This window comes from Nanorana parkeri, unplaced genomic scaffold (genome assembly GCF_000935625.1).
Source record: "Nanorana parkeri isolate BGI_ZX_2015 unplaced genomic scaffold, ASM93562v1 scaffold1205, whole genome shotgun sequence".
NCBI classification, from domain to species: Eukaryota; Metazoa; Chordata; class Amphibia; order Anura; family Dicroglossidae; genus Nanorana; species Nanorana parkeri.
Genome location: NW_017307473.1, coordinates 70,386 through 82,388, shown reverse-complemented (window position 1 = coordinate 82,388; position 12,003 = coordinate 70,386). Strand labels below are relative to the sequence as shown.

General features: G+C 36.1%; 1 protein-coding gene across 1 annotated transcript in view; it reads left to right on the top strand.

Moving 5' to 3' along the window:
- ADCY1 (adenylate cyclase 1) overlaps positions 1-2,617 on the top strand; it is a 329,625-nt gene extending 327,008 nt beyond the window's left edge. The window contains exon 20 of the mRNA XM_018568544.1: positions 2,291-2,617. Within this exon, the coding sequence (XP_018424046.1) occupies positions 2,291-2,617 (327 nt within the window). The remainder of the gene's footprint in view (positions 1-2,290) is intronic.
- Positions 2,618-12,003: the final 9,386 nt, after the last annotated feature.

Sequence of the window (12,003 nt, the reverse complement as noted above, 5' to 3'; positions counted from 1 at the left end):
CCTTGATCTCCTTCGTGAATAACCATAGGTATGAAAATTTGAAAAACAATTGCACCTTGAAACAATGTAAAGATTCTTTTCTTTTGGTAGATTAACTTAGTAAATTAATATTTCTTACCATATGACCGGTAAATACACCACAAATTGCATACTATCGCTTTAATATTTTCAAGTTGCTACCTTAAATAACAAGTTGCAACCTCAAATAATATACACCAAAAAATGCTAAATAATTGCTTTTTTTGTGCTTTCAGTTGTGTTTTGGTGTATTTTTTTGTTGTTCAAGATTTTTTTAAACAATAGGGAAAAATAGTGGTCCAAATAGAAAATTGAGAATTGTTCACAATTTTCTTTTTTAGAGGCATAGTTTACTGTTTGGTATTTCTTTTCGTTTAACAATAAAATACACAAATGGAAGATAAAAAAAATGTTGTACTTGCTCTGTACATTTTTTAAGTTCCAAAAAAGATACAATAAAATATAGCATACAGGTGGGAAAACCCCACCCACCCATTTATTTTTGTGATTTAATACATCAATGGAAAATCTTTAACACGTCATGCATGTGTTATGCATGAGAAAGAAACATTTTACATATTTTTTAGGCAATGGGAAAAAAATGGGGTCAAAATACCAACTTGAAAACAATTAAAAACAGTATTCTTTTTTGCCTTATATTTTTGGTGCATTTTACTGTTCAATGTTAGAGATGAGATTAGGTTATATGGGATTCCCCGTAAACTTTGTCCCCCCTTTCCTTCCTGTACCATACCAGGCAACATACATTTTAACACTGGGAGGGTACCTTGCATCTGCTGTCCCAAATGGGATATGGTCGATAGAAATCTGGAAGTCCCGTTTATAATAAGCAAACCCCTTGATATCTGCCCCATCACAGGGAAATGAGCATGAGATACATTAGAATCCATTCATTATAATTTCAAAATTTAAACAAAAAAATTAACATCGTGGAAAAGTATTTTAGTGAAATTACAAAATAAATGTAAACAAATGTCCTCCAATATAAATTCATCAACAATCATCACAACCCGCAATCCAACAATATTTCTCCACTACAACCTGCCACCAGACAAAGTTTCTTCGCTGCACTCCTATCGGAGATGGAGAATTCTCTGATAATGTAAACACAAAGCAGGGGATCTTGAGTGATGTCACTGACCTAATATGGTCATGACACATTTATCGGCTATAGTGCAGCGAGGCAACATTGTCGGGCAGTGGGTCATCAAGATGGTGGAGAAACCATTGTGATTAACAATAGATGTACCTTGCTGAATCACATGATTCATGACGAACTTACATTAGAGCTCTTTTTTCGGCTTTTCACTTTTTTTAGGAATGTGTGACAAGGAGTACTAGTGAAAGTCCACCCCCTTAAATTTGGGAAAATGGCCTTTGTCCCTCAACATTGGGGCAGTGTACCTTGCAAGTTGGAGGGAGACATTGTTGTCATCCTCCCTTGTAAGGTACCCATCAGTGCAAAAGGATTCTGGCTTGGTCTGGATAAGGAAAGGTGATGATGCTATGTTACCTTTAAAACATCACTACAGCATGTTATTTAAAAGGTTTGTGTACTTTCAATGTTGCCCTTTAAGCCACATTTTAGCACCCTCTCCTTCTCTGCTAAATGGTATTCTTATAAAAAAACAAAATTTCCATTTGTATATGTCCCCCATGCCAGTGCACAGCTGCCCTATGCCCCTTTTTAACAATGACCTGCAAATAAACTTTGAAAAAGCCAGAACAATGGCATTCCCTTAGACTTCTTTAAGGTTGAGTAATGTTAAGAAACATCAAAAAGTAAAATGCACAAATGGCTCATCTGGTAGCCAAGAGTAACCATAAAAGAAGGCTGCCCTTTTATTTTAGTGCAATTCAAACTAAATTTTAATTTAATTATTTTTGATTGAATTTAAACAGTGGAAACTTGTGACAAATTTGAGTTTGCCATGGATTCAAATCAAAACAGGATTTAGTGCATGCCAGTAGAAGAAGTCCTGGACAGGGTCCATCACATAACAAACATGTAGAAACCCACCTAAAGGTTAAAAAATGTCATAGTTTGAGTTATAATATATAAAATTTTTGGTATGACTGTTGTACTATGGGCCCCACATCTCTTAAAGGAGATTTAAAGAAAGTACAAAAATAAACTAAAAAAAAAAAAAAGGAAGGTCGCAAATCTGATAATTACCTGATAATTTAACTTTTATAAGTAATATTGTATTATTTTATATTTGAAAATTTAAAAATAACTTTTTTTTTTCAGGTAACCGAAGATGTCTATCGAATATTAAAGAGATGCAATTATGAATTTGTTTGCCGAGGTAAAGTCAGTGTTAAAGGCAAAGGGGAGATGTTAACATATTTCCTTGAGGGAAAAGTTGATGGATCAAATGCACAAACTCGATCTCTAAACATAGAACGTAAAATGTACCCTTATGGTAGATCAAACATTCCAACAAAGTTGGGTACAAGTTGTCCATCTGCAGCAAGTCTTTCTAGCCCAACTGTGGGTACACTTCAAGCTACAACATCTCATGCAAATCAGACTCTTCATTTCCTTCCTTCTGTGCCTGCAGTTGAAGAGGCATGAAACAAAAAAAATGTGTTTGCGCCATCCACAGTGAGCTAAATGCCTGTTCTTGTAATAAGAAAATAAGGGATAAAGAGATGTCACAAAACCAAGGATAATTCATCCAACCAAAGAGAACTATGGAAACTGTAAGAATGGAAAAACCAAGGGCTAACAATTGTGTTAGGTGTTCAGGGAACAAGCCGTCATGTTCCAAATTCTAATGGGATTTGAGAAACCAAATTCAAAGATTGCATATTGAAAATGAGTGTGTCTGTTATACATAAGCTTTTGAGGTATATATTGGGATACATTCATCTAAGGTACTTATTTATTTCAAATTAGATTTTAAAAATACAGCAAATATGTGCGTTTTAGATACATTCAGTCTTATGGGATAAGTAACCTCCCTTCTTGAATGTACTTATGTTTAAACACCCACAGCTTTTGTAGGTAAACTTTGGTACAACTCTCCTAGGACTTCCACATTTTGATTTGTTAGGAGTTAAAATTTTCGAAGGTGCTAATATTTGAAAGTTAGATCACTTGAAATGTTTAATATTGGATACTTTTGCACACATTGGATGAAGTTGTGATGTTTTGTCCAGATATGGACTAATTATTTCAGAGATATATCAAGTCATGCTTTTTGCATGTAACCTGTATCTTTGCATTAAGGATAATATTATATATCTACAGCAGCAAATGAGGAAAACAAAGACTGGACTCAGGGGTTATACAGAAAACTAAAAAAAATAAAAAACTTACACAATGTGTTGTTTTAATGTAGGTGATTTATAAATATTACAAGCACAAAAACACAAAAAACAGAAATTGTGATTATCATCTTTTAATTTGCAGATAGTTTCAAAATGATATTACAATGCAACTCATGATGACCCTAGGATTTGCAGCATTATTTTGCTTGCAAATAAATTTCAGTTAGTTCCCTGTCATCCCTGTATTATCAAACCATAAGAAGCAGTTTTTAAATACTGTTTGTTTTTAATATATTTAGTATGTTTTTTGCAACTAAACCATGTTGGGATACATTTTTACTCAATTAGTACCTCTTACTAAAACACAATAGCATTTACTATATGTAGGTTGAATAATTTTCTGAGAATGGACACCTCCGATTGTCTTTCTCTCCATGGGACTCTCTGATTATCAAACCTAAGAAGGTGTGGCTTTTTGAGAGTGAGTGTGCTTTCAAAGATATATGGATGTAACCTGGTGGATATGAGCAAGATGTTGCACAATCAGGCAATGGGGAGTCAGGCAAAGGAAGCTGATGTAGTAATCAGATATTGCACAAAAATGATTCATGATGAGTTGCTATGCTGAATATGGGTAGACCAGAAAATTGACCATGTTTGCTATCTGTTGAGGACAAGTGCAACCTAATTTGTAGGAATGGATATTTGTAGAATGCTGGTATGTCTGTCAATACTATAGTTACTGAAGCACATTTATTGTTAAAATATTTGGGTTGGCTACTGAAAATGTATCAATAACAATTATTAACAAAAGGCACATCTAAACATAAACATTCACAAACAACCATTATAGTTTGGAAGGTGCCAGCTGTACCAGCAATAAATTGGCAACATAATGTTGACTAAAACGTGTTTTCTCTGCATCTGCCTCTCTCTCGCTCTCTCTAACTATACATTTGAGGGTGTGTTTTTTTACTCATGTATATATTGAAAATATATTGCTTTACACAGGATCTTATAATCTATTGTCCAAACCTCAGTCATGCATACATACATACATACATACACACATACACACACTAGGGCTAATTTGGGTGCGTGTATCATTTTGTCATCTTTTAACTGCTGAGCTTCCAAAGACATAAAACAACTTTTTCTATGATGTCCAGTGTAATTTTGCTGGCAATTTCAGACCCATATTTGTGAAGTTCCACAATAGTTTTTATATGTTTATGTATTTTTGATTTGAAAATAGTACAAAAGTGCAGAATATGATGAGAATATATGAGAATTTCTAAAGTATATTGTTATTATTTGGTGACAATCATACTATAATCCTTTTTATCTTAAATGTATATCTTCTATAACATGTAGTGCTAACATGTAATTTATGGAACTTGATAATCTGTTAATACATTCCATATGATTATGAGGTACTTGGAAGTTGTAATAGTATCAGAAATACTAATACTATCCACTTTGCAGCTGCAGCAAAATCAAATAAATCACAGATAAACATATTTTTAAAAGCATGCTGTCAATTAAAATATAACTGGTTATCATAAATGTACTACATAGTATTTAAGTAGATTTTTAAATTATTATTTTTAGAATCAGTTCTTTTGATGAGCTTTTTCTTTCTAATCTTCTGATCAGGATATTCTAAGCACAAAACAAGTGTATATTACAGTGTTCTATGTAAGTGCACTAAATAACCAATTTGTATATGATAATATGGCATTTTATTTTTATTTTTCATATTTGTTGTTTAGAAAAGTAGGTTAACCCAAGTCCTTTGTGGTAATTAAGAGCATACATTCTTAAAATAGTTCACAAAACAAGTACACATACAAGTACAGGCACCACGACCCAGTATCTCTGCAGAGTAGTCAGAAGCAAATAGGTTTAGCACCCCTTTAATGGGTCAAGCATCTATGGGCCTGATATACTGAAGATATTTCAGACATTATCTTCTAACACATTTTATAATTTGTCAACCATTTTCAATTTTTTATGCAAATACATATGAAAATGAGCTACATTATGTGTTAAATTAACATTCATTTGACAAATCTACCATGTTTAGACTAAGTGGTAAAAAGTAGTATATTATGCTCAATCACAAGTGCTGAATGTGCGTGAAAACATGGAGGTGCCAAACCAGAACACCAGACACATGGACACACCATTATTTAGATAGCATACAATATGCTTTTCATCACTTGGGGGCTTTAAGAAGGACCATCTTAAATCACTAGAACTAATGGGAAGTTTTTTGCCAGTCCTGGTGTAGGTTGTTGACAACCTGGGGGAAACCCACTCAAGCACAGAGAAAATATACATGCATCAGATAGTGTTTCTGGTGGGTTTCAAAGCCTAGCGGGAGGATAGAGCTTCAAGACAAGAACACAAAAGTCAGTTACTGTGCTGTTTCTTTTAATGAGACATGTAACTGGATCAGCTAGGGGTTCTGAACATGCCTTTTTATGGTTAGTCTAAAATGATCTGTCTTTATTCAACCTAACCATGCAACCTATTTGACGAGCCAAGTTATGCTATCTTATGTGATTGATGTGGCATGTTTAGCAGTGCTTGATGGCCATTCAGACCATTTCTTAATATAATTTCTAATTATCAATCTTTCTCTTTTCCAGTTATCCACTGTGATTTAAATTTGTTCTGCAGCAGATTATCAGAATAAATTGTAATGGAAGACCCATTCTACATTCAAGTCCCAATTACACTATTGTGTTGCATTAATGTGCACATTACTGCAATCAGTGGAAATGCATGTTACGTACGTTGTTGTGCTACCATTCAAAATGCACACTAAGACAACTAATCTGATATGCAGCATGCTGCAATGCATGGCAACCCATGATAGTGCATTGCATTGTGTTACCAAAAATGGTGCAAGTCCAGTTTTCGATGCGTTAGGATGCCTTGGCAGCCCATTCAATGGGATGCCTTAACGCAACTCACATTTACAAGATACCTATTGCACATGAATACACCATAAAATTGTAAATTAGCCCTCAAAGTAGCTGTCTGAAGGATTTATTGTTATGTCATGATAACTGAAACAGAGATATTTGTTGATACAATGATGCAGTCTCATTTAGAATACTGAATGTCTCATACTGCTCTAATGTTCTACACTGACAGAAAAGCAATATGCTGCAAAAATAGTAAATGTTAATTGTACATCTGGGGGTCATATGAATTGCTGTATGGGCAAAGATTAAAAAAATACAATACAAGAGTGAATAATTTATATATGATACATATACAGTATATGATGATATGAGGTTTGCCAGTCGGAGCAAGTTCAGTTACACTATAATCCAAGGATAGACAATGTTCCAGAAACAAAATTATGGCAAATTGGTTTACTGGATTAGTAAGTCTGGATTTCAGAATCCAGGAAAAGTGCCTTTACAAAATAGATTTTAAAAAAACATGAAAATGCTAATGTGGCTGTACCTGGACAAAGAGCCTAGAAAATGCATTGGACAAGAGAAGACCTCAAAACAAATGTGTATTCTCTAAGTATAATTTTAAGATGAAGGACAGCAGGGGGGTTGAGAATCTAAAACTACGGGGATTATTCACTAAACAGCCAAAGGATTTAGCAGAACTAATCCTTTGTCTCGCTTCGGATGCAGAAACCCTCCGGAAGAGGCCCTTCATCAGCATGGGGACCTCACCAGCATGGGGAAAAGGTGCTTTTCCAGGGGGGTCCCTCCTGGAAAAGCACCCTCCCAATGTCGAGGGCATGTGGCCTACTATGGTTCAGGGTGGGGAGCACTCGCTCGTCCCCTCCCTCTTCTGCCCTGTCATGCCAGTACTCGGTTTAGGGGTCAAGTAGGGGACTTTGTTTCTTTTTGTGAGGCGTTGGGGTACCCCCTAACACTCCTACCATATCTAAAGGGGCTGGTATTAATCGGGAAGGGTGCCCGTGCTGTTTTATTGTTTTTTTTTCTTTTTTTCAATTACAGATTTCATTCTGTTAGCTACCTCTGAGGGTACCTTTAGCGGACAGAATGACCAAGCCAAATGCTGAGCTAAGTATTTAGCAATTGACTCTCTCCTGTTCGGCCCCTTAGAATAGGGGTGAACAGCAAGGAATGAACTGCCGAACATTCGCCTAAGCAGATCCAGATGTTGCATCAGCTGCGGTGAACAGGCTCTTCCCTTCAGTTCAGCCAAACGTGCTGAGGTTCTCCGGCCGAGACGAAGGGAGGCGAAGCAGGCCAAATGCAACCGACGTAAGCTAAGAATAGCCGTACAGGGCTGCAGTGAAGAGGCTTCGGCTCCTCCCACTTAGTTTCAGGTATTCATTCGGCTTCCTTCAGCATCTTAGTGAATAGCCCCCTAAATGTCTTAAGATGAATTTTGAAGATTTCCAGACTATGAATTTATGTGATGGGTCTTTCAAATACTTTTATCTTTTAATCAGTTAAGGACCTTGGGCAGAAGATTCTAGGACTTCCACATTTTAGAATACCCACTCTCCCTGTTGCAATAGGTGGGATCCAGCTGTCCCAAACTGTTTCAAGGGTGCAGATAACAGCCCCTGTGTGAATTAAGCTGCACACAGTGATTGCAAGCTTCATTCATTAGTATATTATAACAAATTGTACATTGTTTTTTGTTGTAAGTCTTATGTGCAGATAAGAGTTCGATCAACAACCTTGCTAGTTTAAAAACAAATGTACCCCTTTTAATCTAAATTAAACCGAATTAACCAAAAATTGTATCAGAACCTTCCTTATGTGACTACAACAAGACAAACTTATAGGCTGGATACAATTAGGATGGCTCAGTGCAATGCAAGAAAAGCTGTGTGCTTAATTTCAAAAAATGCATAGGCTGACACTACATGGAATGTGGAATTATGTGATCTAAAATGTTCTATATAAGTTAGCATTTTTGTAATCTGAATCCACATGGAATTGCTAAGTATTAAAATATATGATAAACACATTTGCTTTATAAGGTATGGATGCTCACCTTGCTGCTTGTATCTGACAGGCTGTTCATATGGAGATTTGCCATTCAAGTATAGATATATATCTATATATATATCTATATATATATATATATTATATCATAATATAATTATATATTACTATAAACCATACTATTGGCCGACTCCCTTCTATGAATAAAGGGGGAGTGGCTGCCATATAAGAGATTGCAAAGTGGACTGATTCATGGATTGATTGACTGGTTCATGATGGATTGATGTTTTTGTATAATTTTGAGTTTTCTTGTAGTCACATGAGGAGGGTTGTGATACAATTTTTGACTGACAAGAGTGTCCTAGTGATTACAACTTTTGGAGTGTAGTTGCATCCCCCCTTTTTTTTATAATTTTGGGAGCTTTTTATTGTTAATTTGTAAACTCTTTTTTCTTCTGTTCGTTTTCTTGTAGGGTTTCATAAAAAAATAGACAACAGTTTTATAACGGCCTTTATTTTATTTCTAAGTAACTTTGCCAAGTTTTGTTACAGAAACATATTTTTTTTGTAGTTATATATGGGATACACAATACAAGCTGCACTTTAGAGTGCAGGTTGCTACGTCTGTATTGGTGAAGTTTGTAATCAAAATTAGCAACAGAAGTAATAAGAAATCTCATGGGTCTATTTATAAAAGGTTTAAATTAAGATTTTATATTTTTATAGGTTATATTTAGTCTGGCAGTTTTGTCTGTTTATAAAGCTGCTCTGTGAAATTACCCCAATTAATTTACTATTCGCTAATTATAATGTAATAATAAACCTTTACGATTACTATAAATGTGAGATGGGTTTTAATTTTTTATATTGGCAAGTAACTTTGATGAGGCATGGATTGTCTAGATGATCTGTAAAGTGACTTTATTTATAGTCAGAACATATCAATAGTTCACAGGGGCTAAGGACTATGCTAATGAATCTGCAAAGTTAATAAAAATGTTTCAAATTCTATGTCTAACTAAATACTTTCAAAAACTGAAATTTTACAGCATAACAACATACTTGGTCCTTAAGACCAAATTTAACAAACCTGAACAAAATTAGATCAGTCTTCTTGGCCCTGAGATCTCAATGGTGTCAGTTATGATGCCCATTAAGGTAAGTCTACACTTTCAGGTGTACTACTATACTACTACTACTGTTAGGTTGTGGTTAGGGGGTTAAGGGTTAAGGATAAAGCTAACTTGGACCTTGCCCAGGCTAGGTTTTGTCTTTTTGTAATTTAAAGGAGATCTCCAAGCAGACACCTAAATACACAATCAAAAATAAATTTACAAATGTTTTAACATATTTGTAATTCTGTTTAGCCAGTCCTATGATTCACAGTTATATACACAATATCCCCCTGTTTTTCTGTTACATCTTCTGTTGCAGCTTTCTGTGTAACCTCTTCAACTCAATTTTGCTCACTGTATCATTACACCGCACTGATGGTGCATTTTGTATTGATCAGACATGTGACCCAGGAAGCCGTAACATTGAACCAAGGAATGGTGGAGTTTTTCTTTACTGACAATGCATATGTGCATGAATCAGAAGAGTAACTGAACAGCATGCCAAATTGTTTAGCAGGTAAACACAACAAACGGATTTTCTAAATTATATAAAGGAGACAAGAACGTATAACTAGTTCTAATAGCATGGTGACATCAAACTGGTTTTGATTTACTAAAGGCAAATATGCTGTTTACTTTGCAAGGAAATCTTCCTTAGCTTAGTGAATGTAGTGGAAATTCACTTTGCAAAAAATACCCAATCATGGCCAAGCAAAACAAAAAAAACTGTATTTTTGCTTGCACATGATTGAATGATGGATGTGAGCAGAGCTTTACCTCATTCACTAAGGTAAGGGAAATGCCTTTTCAGAGTGAACATCCTATTTGCCTTTAGTTATTTAATACCTCTGATACAGAAGTGGCAGGCAGATGTGTCTATTCTTTGCTGGACCATCCATGAAAGCAAGAATTATGGAAAATATGTAAAATGTAGGTTCAGTTGGAAAGATGGGTTGCTTTTCTAAGTGATACTATATATTTAGTTAAAATATATTGTTTATTTATTTTATGTTTGCAGAGCAATGAACCATTTTAATTTACTATATGATATCTGACACATTTGTGTAAGGTTTGCACTAACTCAATAAGCGGGTTAATGCATATTCAGAAACAAAAGCTTTGTAGGTTTTGTGCAGTAACATACAGTGATTTAAATTGTTACAATATAGATATTTTTAACCTTACAAAGTGTTTTTGTTGTTGCCAGCTACAAATGCAACTCTCAGGGCCCTGTCACACCATATCCATTGCTGTTCGAGCCCCGAACACACTCTATCGCATAGATCAAGCCAGGCTGCGTTCTGGGGCGGGAGAGGGCATGTGGGTGCCATTCATGTCAATGGCACTACAGACACACAGTGCAATCTCCCACACCTGAACGCGAGGTACAGGAATGCCATCCATTCCGGTGCAATGCGATCGGAAAAAATGCTGCATACACTTACCATCACTAAATAACTCTTACATATGTTCAGACTAATCTTGAAGAATAAGAAAATATAGTGATTCCAATAAATATATGCCCCATGATTTAAAAAAAAAGAAAAACAAATTAGACAAATACCTAATTACTTACCTGTTCCAGCGCCGCTCGCTGCCGGCTGAAACACTCCTGGCTCCCGAACGGCTGTGAAGAAGAAGTGTGCGGGCAGATGCACAGCGGAGGGGAGAGGAAATGAAATTTTTGGAAGCACGCATGTCGGACAGACACCGTGGGACCCGAGGAGTCTGCGGTGGATCAGACAATGGCACCAGCGCTGGAGGGACTGTCGGAAATGAGTGGAATGAAGAAGATGAATGTATCAAGAGGCATCAAATAAGGTAAGTGCTTACAGCAGCATGGGGGGTGGGACTTTAATGTCACTTTAAAGCCAGGATTTACCATTTACATTTTTTCTTTAGCTGTCAAGCCAAAAAAGCAGAGTATCCAGATTTTAAAGCAGCTTTGGGTCTGTTTAGCCCCAATAAAGAAATGATAGGTGAAGATCAGTGGATGGAAGTTACCTTAAGTGAGTGGTAGCAAACCTCCGGCCCTCCTGCTGTGGTGAAACTTCAAATCCCATGATGCATCTCTCTTCGGGAGTCATGTCTGTGGCTGTGAGAATCTTGCAATGCCTCATGGGATTTGAAGTTCCACCACAGCTGGAGAGCCGGAGGTTTGCTAACCCTGCCTTAAGTGTTCTAGATTTTTTTAGATTGCTCCTAGATATGGGGGGTACATGTTTCTATGCCTTTGAGTTGTTATATCACTTTTCACAGGTGGGACTATTTCCAGCGGAAAATAACTAAGGGAGATAGAAAACTACATTGACTCTAGAATTCAGCTTATGGAGGTGAGCTTGTCTATATCATCTATTGTGAGGAAGGGGACATAGCAACTGAAAGCAAAGGGCTTGCAGACTGCAAATCACTTGCATGCTATCCTCACAGGTGAAACACATAAACCAGCTGTGGAGCTAGTCCTAATAACCAAAGCTCTTAAGAAGGGATGTGATTTCTGATCCAGGCAGTTACATGTCCAGCACAAGTGAGCAGGAAGCCAGATTCACTGCTCACTTATGGATTGGATGTCAACTTTGTATTTGTAGACCTTAGGATTAATCTTGGGA